The sequence below is a fragment of the Barbus barbus genome (genome assembly GCF_936440315.1).
Source record: "Barbus barbus genome assembly, chromosome: 8".
In the NCBI taxonomy this organism is placed as follows: domain Eukaryota; kingdom Metazoa; phylum Chordata; class Actinopteri; order Cypriniformes; family Cyprinidae; genus Barbus; species Barbus barbus.
This window is the reverse complement of record NC_136736.1, coordinates 2,791,890-2,813,340: the sequence shown is the minus strand read 5'-3', so window position 1 is coordinate 2,813,340 and position 21,451 is coordinate 2,791,890. Positions and strand designations below refer to the sequence as shown.

The window sequence follows — 21,451 nt, the reverse complement described above, 5'->3', positions numbered from 1 at the left end:
TGCGGAGGACTTGATGGCAGCTGCACAGGGCATAGAACGCGTATCGCTCGCGGCCTACACCTGACAAGAGAGAGAGAGACATTTCAGAACATCTATCCCCCAAAACATATAACTATTTTAACTAAAGAGGAAATGTTACAGGGCATTTAAATGACCAAAAATAAGACTCAAATTTGACATGATATATTTTGTAAAAAGTATAATAATAATAATAATAATAATAGACAATGTATTCCCATATCTACATATTTTTATTGGAGGAAACATTACAGGTGATTTAAATTGTAAAAATAAGATAAAATATTAAATATAAAATTTTTAATAAGAAGACATGAGAAGAAGACATGAGAGAATTTAGTATATTTATCTCCAAATAATATAAAAAAAATTATTGGAGAGGAAATATAACAGGGGGTTTAAATTAATTAAAATAAAATAAATAGATATTAATAATCAATATATATATTCTTACAAAATATAAATATTTTAATACTATGAATAAGATGAAATAAGGTGGCATGTATTTTAGCATATTTATCCCCCAAAACATCAAAAATTTTAAAAGGGAAAAGATTTAGATAAAGATTTTTTTATAAAACATTATATAAATATGCAAATAAATAAGAATAATCCTAATGAGTTATCTAAACACAAATATGATTTTGTAAAAAAAAAAAATCTAATTTCTAAGCATTCATCTATTCCTCTTATGTAGCATGTTGTATCTTTTCAATGAGTTGTTTCTCCATTCTGCAAAGCTGCTGATATTTATTGTGAAAGTGCTATTATTAATGGAATATATTTATCTTATGTTTGGTTATAAGAAAAATAGCATACGCACTTACACAGATACTTAAAGATTTTTATGATTTAATATATTTTTTTAATTATTTAAATAATTATTCAAATTAAATATTAATTAAATTATTTAAAAAATATTATAAGTTAATAATATTTTATGATTTCATAAATATTAGTATTCTTTTCCTTAATAATACCTTTCTTACGCAATATAAATGCGTCTTGACACATACTGACGCTTGGAAATTTAGCTTTAAAAAGTTGAAAACCCAGGAGGACACAAAATAAAGATGTTAAATCTAAAGCAAGAGGAACAGGTGCGTCAGAAAGTTTGCATGTGACTGACAGCTGTTTACCTGCCGATGCTTTTCCACCATATCTGTTGATCTGCCAAAAACAGACAGATTGAGTGAAACATGCAGAGATCAGACCATCATCAGAAGAGCATCCATGAGTTACTCACCTCAGCGCGGCTTATTAAACCGGTCAAATAGATTAATATCACAAGACTGTATCTACTCAATAAATGCTGCTGTGGCATTTTGGATTTATGCGCGTGAACTTTCTATGTTGTTGTCAGATGCTTGTCATCATTTTATTCTCCTGAAGCAGGTTCCATTAGAATCTAGCATCAACAAAAAAAACCTAACTGGCTACTACATGAACTCCATTTGTTTTGTGAAAGAAATGCCAAGTTTGTCACCACCGTCAGATTTTGTGTCCTAATAATATATCAAAATACTTGACTCTTGAATAAAAGCTTTATAAACAATAACATACTCACTGTTTGTTTTAATACAGTAATTGATTGATTCAATGTATCTGATTACAAATTCAGGTTTTCGTCACCACCGTCAGATGTGTCAACTCCGTCAGATGAATATTTTGATAATATTTAATTATGATATTTTATATTTGTTGTGGAATTGTTGGTCACATGTGAAAGTGTAATCTGTCCTAACATGAGAATGTGTTTTGAAATGTTAAAAACATCTTGAATGCTGTTAAAGATAGTTGAAATTATATTACACAGTCCAAGGTAAAAACCACATTTTGTTAAAAAAAGCAAAGCATAGCTCAGTAGCTTAGTACATATAAGATACATAAATGTAGTTTCATTTGTCTGAGTACAAAGTTTTAGTTTTCAATAAATTTTTCACTTCTCAAGAATGACTGATTGAACAAATTACTGAACTTCACACAAAATATGACATGGAAATCTTTTGCATTCATCTTCCATGGAGTTAATGAATGTGTTTTATGTATAATGTATTTGACTTTGCACTTTGGAGGCTCTTTCAGTTCACTGTGTGTGTTGTAAGTGTCCTACAGTGTGGTGCAAAGGTCACAGCTTACTCACACAAACATTATACAACGTAATAAAACTTCTATTAACATCCTTGTGTTGATAGTGTAGTTGGAGAACGATCAAACAGCAGCTTCCTGAGAATATAGAGGTTTAATGCAAGAGAAGTCAAACAGCTCAGCCATAGTTTTCCACATGAATGCAAACAACACATCAGACTCGCTCTTTCTGTTATGAAAATGCACCCCAATTTCTTACGTCAACATGCATCATAGTGCACCATATATAACTCATTTTGAGCAAGTAATCGTGATTCGTCACGTCAAAGTGAAAGAAGGTGCACAAGTATGTGGACCCAGCTAACAGGGAATGTTCTCAGAATGTTCTAGCAATGTTCTCTCAAATATTCTTCCAGTAACATTTATAGAACATTTGTTCAAAGTTCTCAGGTCTTTAATAATGTTCTCAAAACGTTAGTACAGAAACATTATTTCATTCATGGAACTTTTTACTGAAATGTTTAAACTGGAAGTTCCATCTACTGTTTTTTAAAACTTGCTTTAGAATGTTCAAAGAACGTTCAAAAGTAACCTTCCTATGATATTTGATTCAATGGAATGTTCCCTTAATGATAGCGCAAGCAAGAAAAAAATCTTTATACACCTTATTTTTCCCGTAAGAGCGGGCACGACCACTTGTAAATTTCACAGGTCTGGCTTCTGGTGTCAATCGCTTCCAGGTATTTTTAGCTGTACAAAACAGCTGGTTGTGCTGCTTGATATTGCAAACTGGTGTTTCTTACCATATTATTTTAATGCATTACCTTAATTTTGAACACACTGGTTTGTAGTGCAAACAGTTTTACCATTTACTGCACTTTGTTATTTTTCTCGTTATTTCCCAATTGTGACTAATGAACCGGAAATCTTGCACATTCGCAGAAAACGGCCTATTTCCAAGTTGAAAAATAAGGTGGATAAAACCTTTTAAAAGATGTTTTGAGAACATTCAGAAAAATTGTTTTTATAACTTAATGGGAACAAAACATTCCTCTTAGATGTACGCCAGTAATAGAACAGGGCATCAGTTTTACAAGGGGGAAAGGGAAAGGGAAGTGGTGTGTGGCCAAGTATGGTGACCCATATTCGGAATTTGTGCTCTGCATTTAACCCATCCAAGTGTACACACAGTAGTGAACATACACCTGGAGCAGTGGGCAGCCAATGCTGTGGCATCCGGGGAGCAGTTGGGGGTTCGGTGCCTTGCTCAAGGGTCTCACCTCAGTCGTGGTATTGAGGGTGGAGAGAGTGTTGGATATTCACTCCCCCCACCTACAATCCCTGCCGGACCTGAGACTCGAACCCACGACCTACAGGTTACATTCCAACTCTCTATCCATTAGGCCATGACTGCCCTAAATTACTGTTATTGGGTTCTATTTGCTTTTGTTGCGTCGCATTGCGCCCTTCGCCTGGGGAGTAGTTGAGATGTAACATTTCGCTTTTGGGTCATTAATCCAAGACCAGATCTTTATCATGTCCTGTGGGCTCCTGGGATGGACCAGAATCAGACTTTTGTAAGCACAAGGATTCTCTCTGTGCTTCTCCTCAATGTCAAAGGTCTTAAAGCCCATGTGTTTCTCCGGTACTAGTCCCAGTCTCTTCAGACACATCCCAGTGTAGACGTCGTCTATCGGGTACAACGTGACCAGACGCGAGATCGTTCTTAACCGCAGCCCCAGATTCCCAGAATACAAGTAGCCTCCGCCACCGGCGTACGGTGGGTAAACTCCTCGAAACACACTCTCGGGGATGTAATACTTGAGGTTTCTGGTCCGGGGTGGTCCGGCATTGGTGATTACATCGCCAACAAAAAGGTCCTGTGTCTTGGACACAGAAAAGTTGCCCAGGTAAGCCAGCATATGCTGCGTATTGACGAAAACGTCGTCGTCGCCTTTGAACACATACTTAGCAGAAGCACAATGAGTCCCAAACCACTCCAGAAAGAGGACTTCCTTTAAGGTGAGATTGAAGAACGAGTCTCGATAGTCCCACTGCAGGATGTCGCCGTACAATGCCGCTTCATGCTTGACCATCTCCGACAAGTTCGGGAAGTTGTCCGTCGCTGCCGCACTGCCAAGCAGGAACACCGTCACAATGCGCCGGCCGTCGAGGATCCCAGCGCGGCCCCATGATTCCCGGATGGCCTGCCGTCTGTCGAAATGTGGCACAATGGACTTCACTGCAAGCAAGAGGTACGGCGGTTCTGAACACACGTTGGGTGTGTCCGTTATCAAGGGGTACGACCTACATCCCATGTACAACAAGAAGTCCTGGAATCGCTGTGGTAGGGACTTAAAGTCTTCAATCTCTGTCTTCACCCTGCTATCTGGCTTGCAAGGACTCTTGCGATTTAGCCAACGTGGGATTCTCTGAAAGTCACGAGAAGCCTCGCTGCCATTTGCAAGTGGCAGGTAGGAGATGTCATCGAGACGCTCCTGCACACGATTCCAGAACGCCAGACTAACCTCTGACTTCTTCCAGAACTTTTTGGGCGTCAGTTTCCCTCGATTATACATGTCATGGCCCTGCCTGTAGCTTCGGGACACTTCCACCACGACATAGATGAGGAAGTTGGCTAACACCAGCAATCCCAGCGCCTTGGTGGTCTTCCAGTTGCTGTTCATCTCGAAGATGCCCTCACCACCTGAAGACACAGAAAGAGATTTACTATATGTCGGGTTACAGTCTGGGAACAGAGGTGTGGAAAGGTGAAAGTCTACAGGAATGGTGGAGAAAGTGGGATGGGCAAACCACAATAACCTGGAAAGTGGAGGAAGTTATGTTAGTAACTGTTAGTTAGTCATGTTAAGCCAGTTAGTATGGACTTGAGCTGTGATTGTTTGATCCATCAGCATACAGAATATGTTGAAACCTCAACCATACACCAAAATAAAGATATTTACATTTTTAAAAATAAAGGTTCTTTAGCATTGATGGTTCCATGAAGAACATTTAAAATCCTTTCCATCCCACTAAAGATAATTTATAGTGGAAAAAGTTTCTTTAGACTATTAAAATGTTCTTCACACAAGAAAATAATGTTTCTTTTAAAAACTGTTGACAGAAAGGTCCTTTTGAGAACTAAAAATGGTTCTTCTATGGCATCGCTGCAAAAACACCCTTTCAGAACCTTCATTATATTGGCATCTATGGTTCCATTAAGAACCTTTATCATCTGTGAAACCATTTCACTAAATGCTCTTTATAGTGGAAAAAAGTTATTTAGATTTTTTAAATGTTCTTTACATTAAGAAAAGGTGAATTGTTCTTTGGGGGATTCAAAAATATTTTTTATCATCATCTTCTCTGAAAAAAAATAAATAAATAAAAAAATCTGAAAACTTTTTTCCATGCCACAAAGTCTTCTTATTTTTCTTTTTTTTTTTTTTTCTTTTTTTTTTTTTTATAAATCACTTTTGAACTTATTTTTTTAAATATATTAAGTTAAAAAAGCATCGAAAATTATTCTCATATGAATGAAAATTATGTCACACAATATTGTGGGTCACATTTAAAAGGGTCAACACTTGGTTTTGAGCAGATATGAGTGCTAAAGGCTTGTAGTGTAGCACATACCTCAACCCAAAAAAGACACCAATGCCTCATGACACCAATTACAGATGTGCAACGTCAGACTCTTTCTAGTCTCGTATAGTCAGACCTTAGACTAAACAACTCTGCCATGGTCCACCACATTGCAGTTTTGACACAATAAGAGAGGAAGAGACCATTTAAAGATAGATTATATACCACAGATTCTGTAATCAGCCCCAAGATATTCAGTTTCAAAGATCTGACATCAGCTTGTTATATTGTGCTTTCAATATGTGGCATCGGAGACTAAACTCTTGCAGAATGCAGGAAACCTTCAAAAGCATTTCACTGTTGGACAACAAATCTATTTTATGAATGCACTTTAGATCTGACCACATTTGAACTTTCCACACTGTGACACAATGCTATCATTGCCCTACTTTAACACTTTTCATAACTGAGTGATAGCTCTTTAGCACAGTTCAATCCAGACGATGCTATCACTGATTTCAATGTCAGAAAGTGTCTATATAAGATTTAAATTTTAAAACAAACGCTTCAAAGACTTTTTTATTAAATAAAACACTATAACTATTCTGAGATTTATCTATAATCAGTGTTGGGGAGTTTTATAAGTAATAAGTTACAATATTGCGTTACTCCCTAAAAAAGTAACCGATTGTGTTACTTTTATGGAAAGTCATTTCTTATGTTCATTTTTCTCAGGTCTTGCTTTGCATTTCATTGTTTTTATTCATTTTGAGTAATACTGAATCTGTTTTTCTGCAGGTGAGATGAGTACATGCATGTAAACATCTAGTCTAGAACTACAGTACCCTATGCATCATGTTTAGACAGTGCACACAACTCCTCTGCACTTATTCATGATTTCTGGGGACAGGAAAGCTGGCATTCATTAAATGGGAAACAAAGTCGTAACTCATTTGAAAAATATATTTTTTTCGAAATTAATAAAGTTATGTGTCACTACTAGTTACTAGAAAAACTAGTAGTGACACATACAAACTCTTGATGAAAACTGTAGTCAATATTAGCACAGGCTAATGCTTCTGTACAAACGCTGTACTGTAAACAGCAAATAAGTTGTGTGTGTGTGTGTGTGTGTACATTAGATCTCTGACTCGCCTACACACGTTGATACTCTTATCATTACGAGGAATTATTCACAGACTTAATGGTTTATTGTAAGTGTATTTTTGTAAGCTTTATGTGAGTATAACAGACTGAAATTCAATAGTCTATTTACAGCAAATCCTCTCAGATCAAATATGACACGGATGTTGGACATCAATAAAAATCGAACAGTTCTCAAATATGTCAAAACTCAATGATGTGCACCGTATCTTATTAAAGAAGGATTTCAACGCCATAAATTCAGTTGTTTTCTTCTCTCATGTAACTATGACTGATGGATTATGGCATATAGCTGTTAGCCTTTTATATTTTTTGGAGACATCCAGGGGTTCATTGTACCATTAAATTCAGAAATGAGACCTGAGAAAATGACATTTTTTTTGTGAATTATACCTTTAAAGATTTGACAGAAAGATAGATATTCGCATTATTTTATTTATTGTAACTAATAATAATAAAACAACAAATCTTTTATTTGCCTTAATAAGGATAAGTCTGGTGCAACAGACCTATTAAAAATAGCCTAACGACATTCGTATCATGTAGCCTATATAGTAAGATGCATTTGATTAGGTTCTTTTTAGTATTATTATTTAATCATTTCGACATGGTTTACCTATTTGGGCATTTATAAGTCTTAACTCGTAATTATTGTCTGAATTTACCTGTGCGTGAAGGTGTGAGTCTCCACAACAGTTGCTTCTTCACAGACATAACATTTTCCTCTATCTTTTGCGCTCAGTCCGCCGAACGGAACTGTAGTTGCTGTTTATTTCTTTACTGAATTTCTGAAGTCCCATTTAAAGTCAGCATTGCAGATGAAGGTGCCGCGTGTGTTTGAGCGTCTCCTCCACCCTCACGACGGACGCGCGCAGGCTTAATTATGCGCGCCGGGGCCAATTTTGTATCTCCTCACAAACACACTTGTGAGGACGTTTGATATGCTCGTAACTATATGCAATGCTCACTAATCATATTGTGCACCTCTGATATCAGCAGGTTTGGGGTGGAGTGAGGGTTGTCCTTCAGCAAATATCATAACCTCCTCATAAATACCATTTTGTCTGCAAGATGTCCTTAAGGTGTATTTGAATTCTGATTAAGGCTTCAAACTTGCCTCAGGGTAACAAAACTTTTTTTTTTTGTTCACTTTGCAAGCAAATGATGCATTAGCTAAAAAACAAAACAAAAAACACTTAAGCCCACAACATAAGCCATAGCAAATATTTTTCTGCATCACGTGGAAGAACGCATTTTATACTGATTTTCATCCATTAAAAATGTGATTGACTGCATTTTACCTTTTTTTTTTTTTTGCATGTGGAAGTGCTTAAATGTGTTTAATGAAGATGTAGCCACCATAAATATTATTGAACTTATGTAGTATTTTTATTTATTGGTCTTTTTCATTATTAAAGCATGCATCCTTTTAGTGTTTATTCCTACTAAGTCAAATAAAGCCTAATAAAATCATTCTCTGCTGTTTTTAACAGTATTCTAACAGCAAACTGCACTTCTTTGCACTACAAATATTTTGTTAAAACTCTTTGTTCTTTTTTAGTAATTATATACATTTTATGTAAGAAAAATCACAATAACAATATAACAATATACTATTCGGTTCCATTCTATTCTATTCAGCACAATAACACCAGGACACCAGCATTAACAGTTGGTTCTGTCAGTATCAGGCAACTAAAATGAACAAATGACTCATTATTTGAATGTGGCCATTAGTTAGCAACACATTCACATAAACGTATGTCCCTCCATAGCTTTATGCAGACTGTTTAGAAGGCTTCACATGCGATCATCACTAGTAACCTCATATGATACTTTTCAAAGGCCGCAGTTACACCCATTGTCTTCTCATCTGAATAATTAATAGGACAGCTTTTGAGCTGGTTAAACCACAGCTTTGCTGTAAATGACAGAATGGGAAACATCTGTTTGAGCTCCAGCACGAACAAAAGCACACTGATGTATTTGGCCAACGATAAACACATATCAATCCTCATCTGGTTCAAGTCCATGTTTTCACACCTGAGAGATAAGAGACACGTCTCAACCTGTTCCGCTGAAGGGTATATGGTGTAAACTCGTTTAAATATTTAAACAGGATGGGTAGCATCCAATCCATTAGAAAATCCAATCCAAATCCATTAGAAAATACTGAGTCTTTATTTTTTTTAAGAAAATGTAAATCATTGTATTTAGTCCTGTCGCCTCAAAAGGAAATCACATGAAAGCTAAGTCATTTTATTTTCGTATCAGTTTCAAATTTATCTTTTTATTATGTTTTATCATTTTTATATATTATTACAATTATAGTTTTTAAAATAAATAAACAAAATTAAATATATAACATAAAAAATTAAAACATTCATGCATGCTGTTTTGTTAAATAATGATAAACCTAATCTTAAAAAAAAAATTTAATCTAAAATGATCATATTAAAAAAAATACTTCAAAGAAAAGACATTTGTTTCATAACAAGCCACCAATTTTGACCTTATGATGAACAAGATGTCATCGAGGCTTTTTAACATATGGGACGTGGGCTTATCTCTTCTCACTATAATTTTGACTTTCAGAATGATGACCTTCGCTCAAGAACACAGCAGTGATAAAGGTGGATTATGATATTAGTATCTCTGCAGTTCCTAGAACACTAAATCATTTGTTACCCATAATAAACATTAACTCACATGAACTAAGAAGATTTCCAGGTCCACGTCAGGTCATTGAGTCACCTGCGCTGCCACTGCTCACCATTTATCTAGTTATTACTTCATTTAGTTACTTAGCGACTACATAAAAACGCCATTAAGCCTGGGAAGTGATTTAAAACGCAACAAATAAATCTTGAAACAAGGACCGAAAACTGGTAAGGCTTTAGCAAAGCAAGATCATTAGTTCGATTCACATGGGGGGGGGGGGTCATATAGTCTGCCAAAATGTGTAAAAATGTATTTTTGGGTTTCTCTCATATTTACATAGTTAAAGCATAAAAGCACAAGTGTTCACTTAAAGGAATATGCTGAAAATGTCCTCACCTAACCGGGATGTAGATGAGTTTGTTTCTTCATCAGAACAGATTTGGAAAAATGTGGCATTACATCACTTGCTCACTAATGGATCCTCTGCAGTGAATGGGTGCCGTCAGAATGCAAGTCCGATAAAAACTTCACAATAAAAGTTTCACGTTTGTAAGAAACGAATCCAGCTAAAATAGGAATCCTCAATCCATAATACTGCTTTCTTCAGTGAAAAAGTTGTCTCGTCTGAATCAGTAGAGAAATATGCACAGGACTCTCCTTCTGACGGCACCCATTCACTGCAGAGGTTCCACTGGTGAGCAAATGATGAGATGCTACATTTCACCATGAAGAAATAAACTCATCTACATCCTGGATGGCCTGAGGGTGAGTAGATATTTTGGGTGAACTATTCCTTTAATACTCAAACGTTAGCTCTTCAGGAATATAAATAAACTATGAACTATAAACTATAAAACTAACACTGAATACAGAACCTGAAATCCTGTATGAGGAAATAATAATGAAATAAAAAAAAAATAATAATAAACTCACAGATATCCAAGTTTGAGGTTTGACAATGATTATTTATGATGAATATAACTTTATGACAATGCAGCATATAAAACAAACACATTCCCTCACTCTCTCTCTCACACACATCTATGAAGAGGCAGATCAGTTCTAGCTGCGGTGCACCACGCTCCTGAAGTTCTGCCATCTTCTTCAGCACCAGATTCACCTTCTGCTCGTCAAACTCCAAACACACAAACTCAGAGCTCTAAAGTACAGAGAGAAAGAAACAGGCCATTTACATGCAATATGAGCAGTAAACCTGAACTGACCCAAATGCACTTTAAACAACACATCAGCGCTCAGTGTCGATGTGTAATTTTAGTAATGCTGCTGACACACCTGTTACACAGACAACCTGCATCAACACAGTGGTGTAAGATTCACAATACGGGAAACAAAGTAGCTCCCACTCAAAGAAAAATGACATCAAAAATCCTCAGAATTCTGATCTTGTTATTTAGAATCAGTAAATAGAATGTTTTTTTGAATGACAATAAAGAACTAGTTTTGCATTTCCTGAAGGGCTTCCTGGAATTCTTGATTCTGATTGGTCGTTCAGCATTCTGTGAACAACAAATGTTTCCATGGTGATGCTAAGCTGTATAATTAATCATTGTCTGAACTGTTTTTCTACTGAGTTTCCTATTTCTCATATCCCTCTGCACTCTTTCAACTCACAAAACTGTAAATCTGTCAATATTTTACATCTATTATGTTTGAGTGGAGTAATGCACATTCAGCCTTCAATTCTTGCCTGGATGCGGATCACCCTCATGACTTATTTCGTGATTAAAACCAGCTGACTACATTATCCCATAGTTACAGAGCAGAAAAAGAACAGTGTCAAAGCTTTTTTTAAATTATCCAAAAAAGCAGAAGAATAGGACTCCTCAGCAGCTGAAGGAGGTTATTATGACATCATCAGATATCCGCTGTGCTTCCTTCACACACAAATACAGCCTAAAACCTAAACTAACCTACAACGTAAACATAAGTATTATAATGATAACTTTATAGAATGTGAGATCTATAGTAAATCTTTATATACAGTAATATATAGTAAAAAAAAATTGAGATGCTTCTTTTTTAATAATATTCCTGCATCATAATCATAATCTAACATCTAATGTTCATGTTTTCATAGACTTGTTTTCATGTCATTTTTATTTTTAACATTAATTTTCATAACAGCCTTCAGATATTTTCATTATCTCCATTACAGCCATGGCCCATCCCCTCCCCCCGCACACGCCCCGCTCGCGATTACTCGATTAATCGTTTTTTAAACCTATCGATGATCGAAATAAAAAATTTGGCAAAAATGCCCACCCCTAATATCAATTTATTTCAGGAACATACTGATGAGTTTTAATTGTAATAATGGCTACTACTACAGATTTTGATTATAGAAATGCTGAGTGTGTTTCTGGAAATAACAAACAGATCATAATATGAAAACCAACATAGATAACAGACTACACAAATATGCAAGGAAAAAAATATAGTCTTACTGTAATAGTGACAACAAGATGAGTAAAGTTTGCGAACGTACTTTGAAAAGCCTTGACTGAAATATAGACGCAGCTTGAAGTTTGAAAGTTTAGATAGACAGATGTTGTTAGCGTGTTTATAGCATGATTAGCCTGTTGTTAGCAAGTTTTAGCATGATTAGCCTGTTGTTAGCATGTTTTAGCATGATTAACGTGTAGTTAGCAGGATTAACACATTGCTAACATGTTTTAGCATGCTGCTAGCATGATTTAACATGTTGTCTAAGCTTTGCTAATGATAGAAAGATGAAATACTCTATAAGCCTTATAGTACAAAAGTTTTCACCCCCTCAAATGAAAGTCTATATGATTTTTTAGTCTGGTTTTTGAAAATCAGGATCAGTTAGAATAGAAATAGCAACTTCAGACCAGTCTGAAGGTCTTACGTGAGTTTGGTGGTTGTTGCTTTAAAGCTCTAGGGGGAGATATATTGACTCAATTTTGGATCAGAAGAAGCTTGAATAGCAGATCAGTAACTTTTTCAAGCCAACGTAAATTTAATGACTGCAAAATTATTTAAAATGAACGATTTTACCGGTTCCTACCCGAACCAGTCTAAAATAGTCAGAATATAAACACTTATTATAGGAGTAACGTAGTGATTCAGGACAAGCCAAAAACAAGGTTTGGAAAATGGATTCATGGTGTACTCGCTTATTATATTAATTTTGTAAATTTTGAACAAAAAAGTTACGGACTGCAGCTTTACATAAAAAATCAATAAAATAAAAACCCATAAATAATCAATCATAAATAAATAAATAAACCCTAAGGAGTGGAATACATTTTCATAGTTTTTCCTCTTACACTGCAGTTATAGCTTTCCATAATGATTAATTTATGCTTTCCATTGATTTCCAATGTAGTTTTAGGAAACTAAACTGAACGTAAAACTACATCACAGTTACAGAAGATTATTTAAAACCTCTGAACGTCTGTCAGTCTTCAAAGAAGAATTTAATCATACCATGCTATATCTTAATAATATTTAATAAATGAGAAATGTTCCTGCCAAAAAGATCAAAGTCATTTCACCTGCAATTTGCATTTTTTCCACACAAGAGCCCAGTTTGCATTATACTGAATATCTAGTATCCTTGCAACACTTCTCTGGCTGGTGTGCAGAAGATTATTCAAAACCTCTATCAGTCATCGAGAATAAAGAAGTAAACAAATTCACAACTGCTAAGAATTTTTTTGGGGGGCTCTGTATGAGATACAAGAGTTACATACAAGAGTTTGCATGCAATCATATGTAATGCTTTTGATATTGACTATTTTCTAAAATATCATTAAAAACAATCTAATAAAAACATGTCTAGTGTTATTTCAGCATCATTTAGAACTATTAGAGTTTTATTATAGTATTATGAATTACGTTTTATTTTTTACAATTTATGTTTTAATTTTAGTCTATATAGTTGTATTAATTTTTATTTAGTTTTAGTTTTCTTTTTTCGTTAGTTTTTGTTTTTCTTTTAGTTTACTTGTTACTTACAAAGTACACGTCAACTTTTTTTTCCTTTTTTTTATAATATTTCTTTTATTTTAAAGAATGAAACTCTTTTTTTCTTAATGGTCTTTAGCTTCAGTTTTCTTTTAAATTATTATTATTTCGTTTCGAGTGGTCTCCAATTTAACTGAGGCCTATAGAGCAGGGGTTTTCAACCTGTGGGGCGCGCCCCCCCAGGGGGGCGCCAGCACCTGTCAAGGGGGGCGCGAGCATCAATTAATTCAGAGACATTGCCTTGAAGATTTACGAATACGAGCTTTCAAATCTTCAGCCATCCGCTAGGGGGCAATCAGACTCCCGCTGTTAGGCGACAGTGAGAATGGTGTAAAATAATTTACGGTTAGGTGTTGGGGGGGGGGGCGCGAGTGAAATTAGACAAACTTGGGGGGGCGCATGTCCTAAAAGGTTGAAAACCCCTGCTATAGAGGTTAAAACTGCACCAGCAACAACAACAACAAAAACACATACGTTTCTCATAAATCTTTCAATGAACACCCAACATGTCACAACTCATGCCAATGTGAAATAAAACCACACAGAGGGGTGTTACTTCATTTTTGGGGGCATGTCTGCACATATTCATAGGTGTGTGCTTTTTTACGCTTTGTATCCAGTCAGAGTACCTACATTTCCCATGAGACTGTGTAAAGAAAACTCTCAGTCGCACACACGTCCCTGATTTTAGCAGGCAAAGACATGCAAGACACAAGCACATGCACTGAACAGTGAGAAAAAAAAGAAGAAAAAAAACTCTTTTGTGCTTCATATGAAGATCCACCCTTACATTTCAAAGAACTGAACCCTCATTTGTCTTGTTCAGTTCTCACCTCTCCGGCACGGCCGAGCTCTAGCTCCACCAGGGCCATGGGGCTGTTGGACACCTGCCCCCTGCTGGTGGATGTGTGCAGGTCCACCCTCCACTTCAAGCCACGGAGGCCGGGCTCTGAGCCAGCAGACTCTCTCGTACTCGCATCCGGTGGGCCTTCCAGAAGCGCGCCTGAATGGCCGCCTGCTCCGGGGTCACGCCGCTGCCGCCCTGCTTACGCGTCACGCTTCCAGCTGCACCTGATCCATGTCTGCTGAAGCGATGGACTGACAGAGACACAGAAACATGAGGTCAAGGGCAGAGGGAGACGGGACAAACTGGATTACACTGTAGCAGGGTTATTAGTTAACTAAAACCAAAACCCTGAACAACTTCCAATACATAAAATAAACTTTAACTGAAATAATATAATTTTTTGCTTTATTTATTTCAGCTAGTTGGCAAGGCAATATTTCTCATTTTCATTTAGTTTAACATATTAAAATAACTAAACCTGACATAAAATGATTAAAATCTGTAATATTTTTATAGAATATTTTTAAACAAAAATGACAATAACACACAACAAAATTACTAAAACTAAAATTACAATGAAAACAGAAAATATAAGAATAAAAACTTACTCAAATTATTAATAAAATATTTGTAAATAAAAATGACAAATTAAAAAGACCAAAAATTACAACGAAAACAAAAATATAAAAATTAATACTAAAATAAAAATATTAATAAAACAGTGTCTTGATACTAAAATAACATTGTACTGTTGTATTTTGATATAACTTGCAAAGTTGTTTTATATATTTTGAATTAAAAAATTATATCTTAAAGTCCCCCTGTAGTTAAAATATTGTATCCCTTAAAACTAATCTTTGATCATCAAAATGACATATTTAGATGTTTATTCTTGTGAAAATAATTTTCTCATGCTTTAAAGGGGTCATCAGATGCGACTTATACAAGTTGTTTGAACTGAAATGTGTGTTGGCAGTGTGTGTACACAACCACTCTATAATGATACAGATCCACCCAGTGTTTTTTATTTTATCTCGTTACATAATTTCCCCTTTCTCATATCGAGCTGATCTCAGATGTCACACTGACAGGCCCCTCCCATGATAGTTTGTTTGACAGTAGTGATTCAGCACAGACTGGACTGGTGTCTTACCTTAAACTCACCCTGAATGAGCTGTCATCAGTTCAGCATTGTTTCACCGCCGGAGCAGATGTAGACAAGAACGTCTCCGATTAAATGATTGAGGTGTTTTGTTGTTGGATGTAATGATGAACATAGCAGTCATCGTTTACTCCCGAGTCCGACATCTGAGCTGCTGAAGACACAGTGGATTAATCCAATAATTACCTAATTAATGGTAATTACCTTTGTTTCTGAAGGGAATGCACCCCCGATCTACCTAAATGCATTTATAACGGGCTTGTTAGCAAGTTTCACGATGAATGTGGCTAAAGTTTACCATCAGCGAGTGGCTCGGAAGAGAGGGGCGGGGTGAGCAGAGCTAATTTGCACTTAAAGCGACATGCAACAAAACAGCTTGTCCTGAAAAGAGCTGTTTTTGACAGGGTAAAAAGGAATTTTAACCAAACTATGTCACAGACTTTTCATTAAGACCCTACAGAATCATATCAACTAGTGGAAAATGGGCATCGATGACCCCTTTAAATTAGCTTGAATGTAACTCTACACCCTTGCCTCATTTACTATACACTGATCTATGAATACACAATTTAGCCCCACCTCCACTCACGTTCAGACACCTTTATTAATTTAGGGCACTACCAGGATGCCTTTAATAATGTCCGTGGCTGCCTGAGTTCTCAGCGGAGAGGTGTGCTTGTAAACTTATATTATTGAATTATTATTATTTTACGAGAACGGCGTGAAGCGATCATGCACAGCTGTTGTTTATATTGTTGTGTGTAGCCTGTGGAAACAAGGTTAGCTGCAGCAAGGGGCTACAATATTTTTGTTCAATGTTTTCCTAATGACAATTTTATGATTAGTTTATAAAGGCTACTACGAACACCCTTTTCCCATTTTTATCACAGAATAATTCAGTTATCACAGATCTCAATCAGTACTGCATTTTTCATATAGTTTATTTATTACCTGGAGATAACTTAAAAAAACACACATAAACCATATATTTTCGCGATCGTGTGTTTATTGTCTTCACGTTTAATCAGAAAAAAATGTTTCTGCTTTTTATTCAGCTCAGCTACAGCAATGGCCATGTGAGTTTGTCCATATTAGGGATTTCCTGCACGTCATAAGTTTCTGCGCGAGAGCGCCCTCTGGCTTCGAGTATGAATGAAGCATGCACTGCACACGTGTTCAGCTCTCCTGATATTCACATCTCCTCATTTTGGATACAAATAAAAATCAGGTCATGTCTCTTTTAATTTACATCTAGAAACTTCTATGTGAAAACACCTGCTCGAGCTCGAATAAAGTGCGGGGGACAAATTTACATTTTATTAAAATTAATATTAAATATTAAAAATAAAACACAGCAATAAAAACAAAGGTGCTTGTTCTCTTTCGTTCTTGCTGTTTTAAAATTTAAAGCGGGTGCGTCAAGGTGTCTTGTCTTTTTTATGTTATTTGACTAAAAACTATTCATACTTTGAACTATTATTATTACAGTATTTATTTAAAAAGTGCCTTAAAAATAATTATCACAACACTGGTAAAACAGGCTTTATATTGATTTTCTCATCCTCCGAATTATACTTATCAATCCTGTTTTTATAATCATTATCATTCAAAAAATTATTAAATTCAGAACAGGATTATAATAGAATTCTATTTTAAATAGAATAGAAATAGAAATATTTTTTATATAACAACAACATAGTGTTTACAACAGCAAAACCACCATACCCTGTAAACTCAATAACAACAACAATGATAATAATAATAATGATATAATTCCAGGTGCAAAAAATGTTTTAAACATTTAAACTTAAAATGGTCTTTTCTGTTCTGTGTTTCTTTTTCACACCTGCGTCATGGCATTTGCTGCTGTATCAATACAGAAGCATCCATTTCATGCGTATGAAGGTGAGTCTGACTCCAGGCTACTTTTACACTGTTTACCGTGGGTTATTATTCAAGTAAGCGGTTCTAAATACAAACAAATAAGCGCTGACAGCACATGCCATCGTGAAAAGGCCAATAAAGGCCAATAAAGCTCATACTCATTCTCAAAAGTGAAAAATATCAACAGCTAGCGAAACATCTACAGAAAAATATACCGGATTAACCTGGCTGCCTTCTCACTAGAGCCCCTGCTCTGCAGCACAGTTATTGATATGCTAATGATAGGACCCCTTGACCTGATTGGTTATTGATTTTTGTGACGTAGCAAACCGAGGGCTGTTTAAACCGCGTTTCTGAGACTGCTTTTGGGAAACTACAGTTTTAAGGAGAAAATGCTCAGAAATAGTGCTGATTAATGGATTGGCACATGGTTTGTCTAAAAGCAGATAAACAACATAAAAAAACTTGATTTTCACTACAGGGGCACTTTAATTTTATGGTGAATCTTAAGATTTTACTTGTGCGCATATGTTTATTGATTAAATGCATTGATATTAAACAAATGTATACATATAATTCTTGCTAAAGGCTTAAGGCTAATTAGAAAGTAAATCTTGAAAGTCGTATCTTTATTTTTTATTTAAATTGTTGTTGCCTATTCTGATGTTATTAGATTAGATTAGATTAGATTCAACTTTATTGTCACTGTGCAGAGTACAAGTACAGAGCCAATGAAATGCAGTTAGCATCTAACCAGAAGTGAAAATAACAAAGTATATAAATAAATATAAAAAATGTGTATATACATTAAGTTTTATGACATATAGTGCAAGTTATGAGGTAGAGGGGGAGAGACTAGCTCAGTGCAAATGACTGTACATACAACTTAGGTTGCAAGGAAGTATAAACAGAAGGTGCATTATAAAGTGAGGTATGTAAGTAGCATATGTTTATATATGGCCAATGACCTTAACGGCATCCGGAGGTAGAAATGTGCAAGGGAATGTGCAAAATAACAGAAATGTGCAAAATAACAGAGGAAACAATATTTTTTATATATGTATCATAGTTTTTATGTTGTGTATTTTGCATTTTTGCAAAGTAGTAAACGACATTGTTATCACCCGAGAGAAATTTAGTGATATGCTTCTCTCTAGTAGCAGACAGAGAACAGTGCAATCCAAACATGCATTTAGTTTAATAAACAATGAAAGCTCTCTATGAAATGTTTACGTATGTATTTTACTGCAGAAATAGCAATAATCTTCAATGCCATCATCAAAAACTGCTATAGAGAGGAAATCTTCTTGCCTTCATCTTTAGCCTTCTCAGTTGTCATTTATAATTCCTAAACGATCTTTAAGCTAGGTTGTTTCCTGAGCTAAAAATACTTTTTACAAATGGTGACATATTCCTCTGAAGAAAAGCTTGTGCAAAAGGAAAGTACATTTTGAGCACTCCAGTTTGTTTGAATATTATTTAAATAACCAGCACAGCATCACCACAGTCTAGGAATGGAAAGTTTCATAGTAAGTTAAGACAAAAATGTAACTGTGTACATAAATAACAGAAATAAGTCAAAGTGCCTTAATGGACAAACACCCTTAGTTAAGAGCCTTTAGACATTTAAACTCACACAGGTTCCATAACCAATGACTCCCTTCAATCAAGGGTAGGGGATATTCCTCTACAAACACTCAGCTAAGTATTTCCAGTGAACGACACCGCTGCACTCATCCACCAACAACATCTCCATGCTGTAACACAGAGAACACAGTCACAATATGAACCTCCAGATTTGATTTCCTAAGCCTATAATGTCTGAAATAATTAACCACTCTCTGTTTTCACATGCCGAGAAACACCAGTAATCACAATGTACTAGTTGAATTTATGTCAGAACATGTTCAGAATGGAATTGGACACAGTACGTGCCATGGTTACTTTGGTAAGTTTGCATGACATAGTTGTTAGGAATGGCTAAAATAAGCTGTTTTTAATCGCAATTAACTGACACCATTAACAAACAGCTTACTAAACAAGCAAAACACCACCAAAATGCTATTTGTTCCATAAAATGCACTATAATATGTACATATTTTAATTTATATTTTATGTATTATTATACTTAGCATGTACTAACAGGATTAGTAAAGTCATCATGTCAAAAATATTTTCAACTTACATCTTCTTCAAAACAGAGGGGTTCACTTTAGGTATAGGTGACCTGTTACAAAAGAAGTCAGAAATGTAATTACTGGATTAAAAAAAAATCTTCACAGATTCAGTTTCTTTAATTGTCTAATTATTTATTTAGTTCTAAACACATTTGTCTGTTAATATACTGAATAATTTGTTTTTGAATTTATATTTAAAATACACTTAATACAGTGCTTAATTTGTAAATGAATAATTGCCAGATCCAAAACAGTAGTTAAAAGGCGCTGTGACCTACACACAGACAATACAACTTCAGTTTTCCCAGAACATTCAATGACGTCACTAATTGTTGATGCCACAACTATCCACCTTTTTCTTGCCGTAAAAATGGGCGCGGCATTTTGTAAATTCTATGGGTCTATCTTCCGGTCTATCTGTGTACAACTATTTGTAGCTCGTTTTGCTGCTTGATATTAAAAATTGGTCTCTTATCATATTATTCTAATGTATGTTCACACTGGTTTGTAGTGCAAACAGTTTTACTGCACATTGTTATTCTCCTCCTTATGTACCTATAGCGGCTAATGAACCGGAAGTCTCACCCATAGATTTACTTCTGCATTGAAGAAAGAGGTGGATAAGAGCATTGTTCACAAGTTTCAGCATTGACATTATTCAGTATGATTTCCAATATTATTACACTCTCTCCAAAAGTTCCGCTGCTCACAAAACATACTATTGTATTATTGTTTTGTGAGCTGCGGAACGTTTGGAGAGAGTGGGTTAAGCAGTAAGCACCAATCAGTGAGAGCGATTTTAAACTTAAGAAAGCTGATGTTGGTCAAAAATATGTCAAGAACCAATAGCCTACATAACCTCCAAATGCATCCACATAAACTCACGCTCGGTCTGTCTCGTATGCAAGCGCACACACACTCTAATGCATAATGCCAGATCTTTACTAACAAATACTGGAACGCAAAAAAAAATCCAAAATCTGACATTTTCCGGAACAGAATATGGCTCAAATTAAGCACTGACTTAATAGTTAAAATAAGAAACATGGTGTTATGTAAACGAGTGTTTGTTTGAGCTCATTTGTACTTACATGCTGTTCATCAGGGTTTTCAGGCACGCAATGTCATTTGTGATATCGTCATCAGTTAAATCTTTTGTTAAAAAAGTTAAAAGATCAGATTTAATTGTTTTTCTTTGGTTCATAGTTCTAAAGAGTGACAACATTCAGGTATATCTTATTTTTGATGTTTGGCATGTTTCCCCGCAAACTTACCAGTGCATTTCATATTGCAAATATTGAGAGATGGCACCTTGCCAGAATCACAGGCCCACTCATCACTGAGCTGAAACACTCCATACAGGCGCTTTTGCTCCTTCTCCCTAAACTTGGGATGGTTGGGTTTGTTAAAACCACGAATGTGACGCCGGTCTCTTTTGAGGTCTGAGGCATTCCTTGGGGTGGGTCTTGAAGGAGAGATTGTGAAGTTCCTTGAGTTTGTGGCGCGTCTTGTGCTAGTGGATGTGGTGGGACTTGTGGTGGAGGTTGAAGTGGAGCTTGTGGTGGAGCCTGTGGTGGGTCTTGTGGCAGGGCTTGCGACATGTCTTGTGGTGGAGCCTTTTTTGGTGGGACTTGTTGTGGACTCTGTGGTGGAGGTTGAAGTGGAACTTGTGGTGGGACTTGTGGTGGAGGTTGAAGTGGAGCTTGTTGTGGGACTTGTTGTGGACTCTGTGGTGGAGGTTGCAGTGGAGCTTGTGGTGGGACTTGTGGTGGAGGTTGAAGTGGAGCTTGTGGTGGAGCCTGTGGTGGGTCTTGTGGTAGAGCTTGAGGTGGAGGTTGAAGTGGAGCTTGA

At 35.8% G+C, this 21,451-nt stretch overlaps 1 protein-coding gene and 1 pseudogene across 2 annotated transcripts; both read right to left on the bottom strand.

Annotated features, from left to right (window-relative positions):
• Positions 1 to 1,579: 1,579 nt before the first annotated feature.
• Positions 1,580 to 7,820, bottom strand: LOC306873650 (N-acetyllactosaminide beta-1,3-N-acetylglucosaminyltransferase 2-like). The gene is made up of 2 exons (XM_079423094.1): positions 7,524 to 7,820; positions 1,580 to 4,813 (listed from the first exon to the last, which is right to left on the bottom strand). The coding sequence occupies exons 1-2, from the start codon at positions 7,570 to 7,572 to the stop codon at positions 3,543 to 3,545; spliced, it is 1,320 nt and encodes a 439-aa protein (XP_079279220.1). The 5' UTR covers positions 7,573 to 7,820; the 3' UTR covers positions 1,580 to 3,542.
• Positions 7,821 to 8,648: 828 nt separating this feature from the next.
• LOC306873757 (COMM domain-containing protein 1-like) lies at positions 8,649 to 15,685 on the bottom strand (annotated as a pseudogene). The gene is made up of 4 exons: positions 15,671 to 15,685; positions 14,364 to 14,628; positions 10,557 to 10,678; positions 8,649 to 8,901 (listed from the first exon to the last, which is right to left on the bottom strand). The product of its transcript is annotated as a COMM domain-containing protein 1-like (transcript).
• Between the last annotated feature and the right edge of the window lie 5,766 nt (positions 15,686 to 21,451).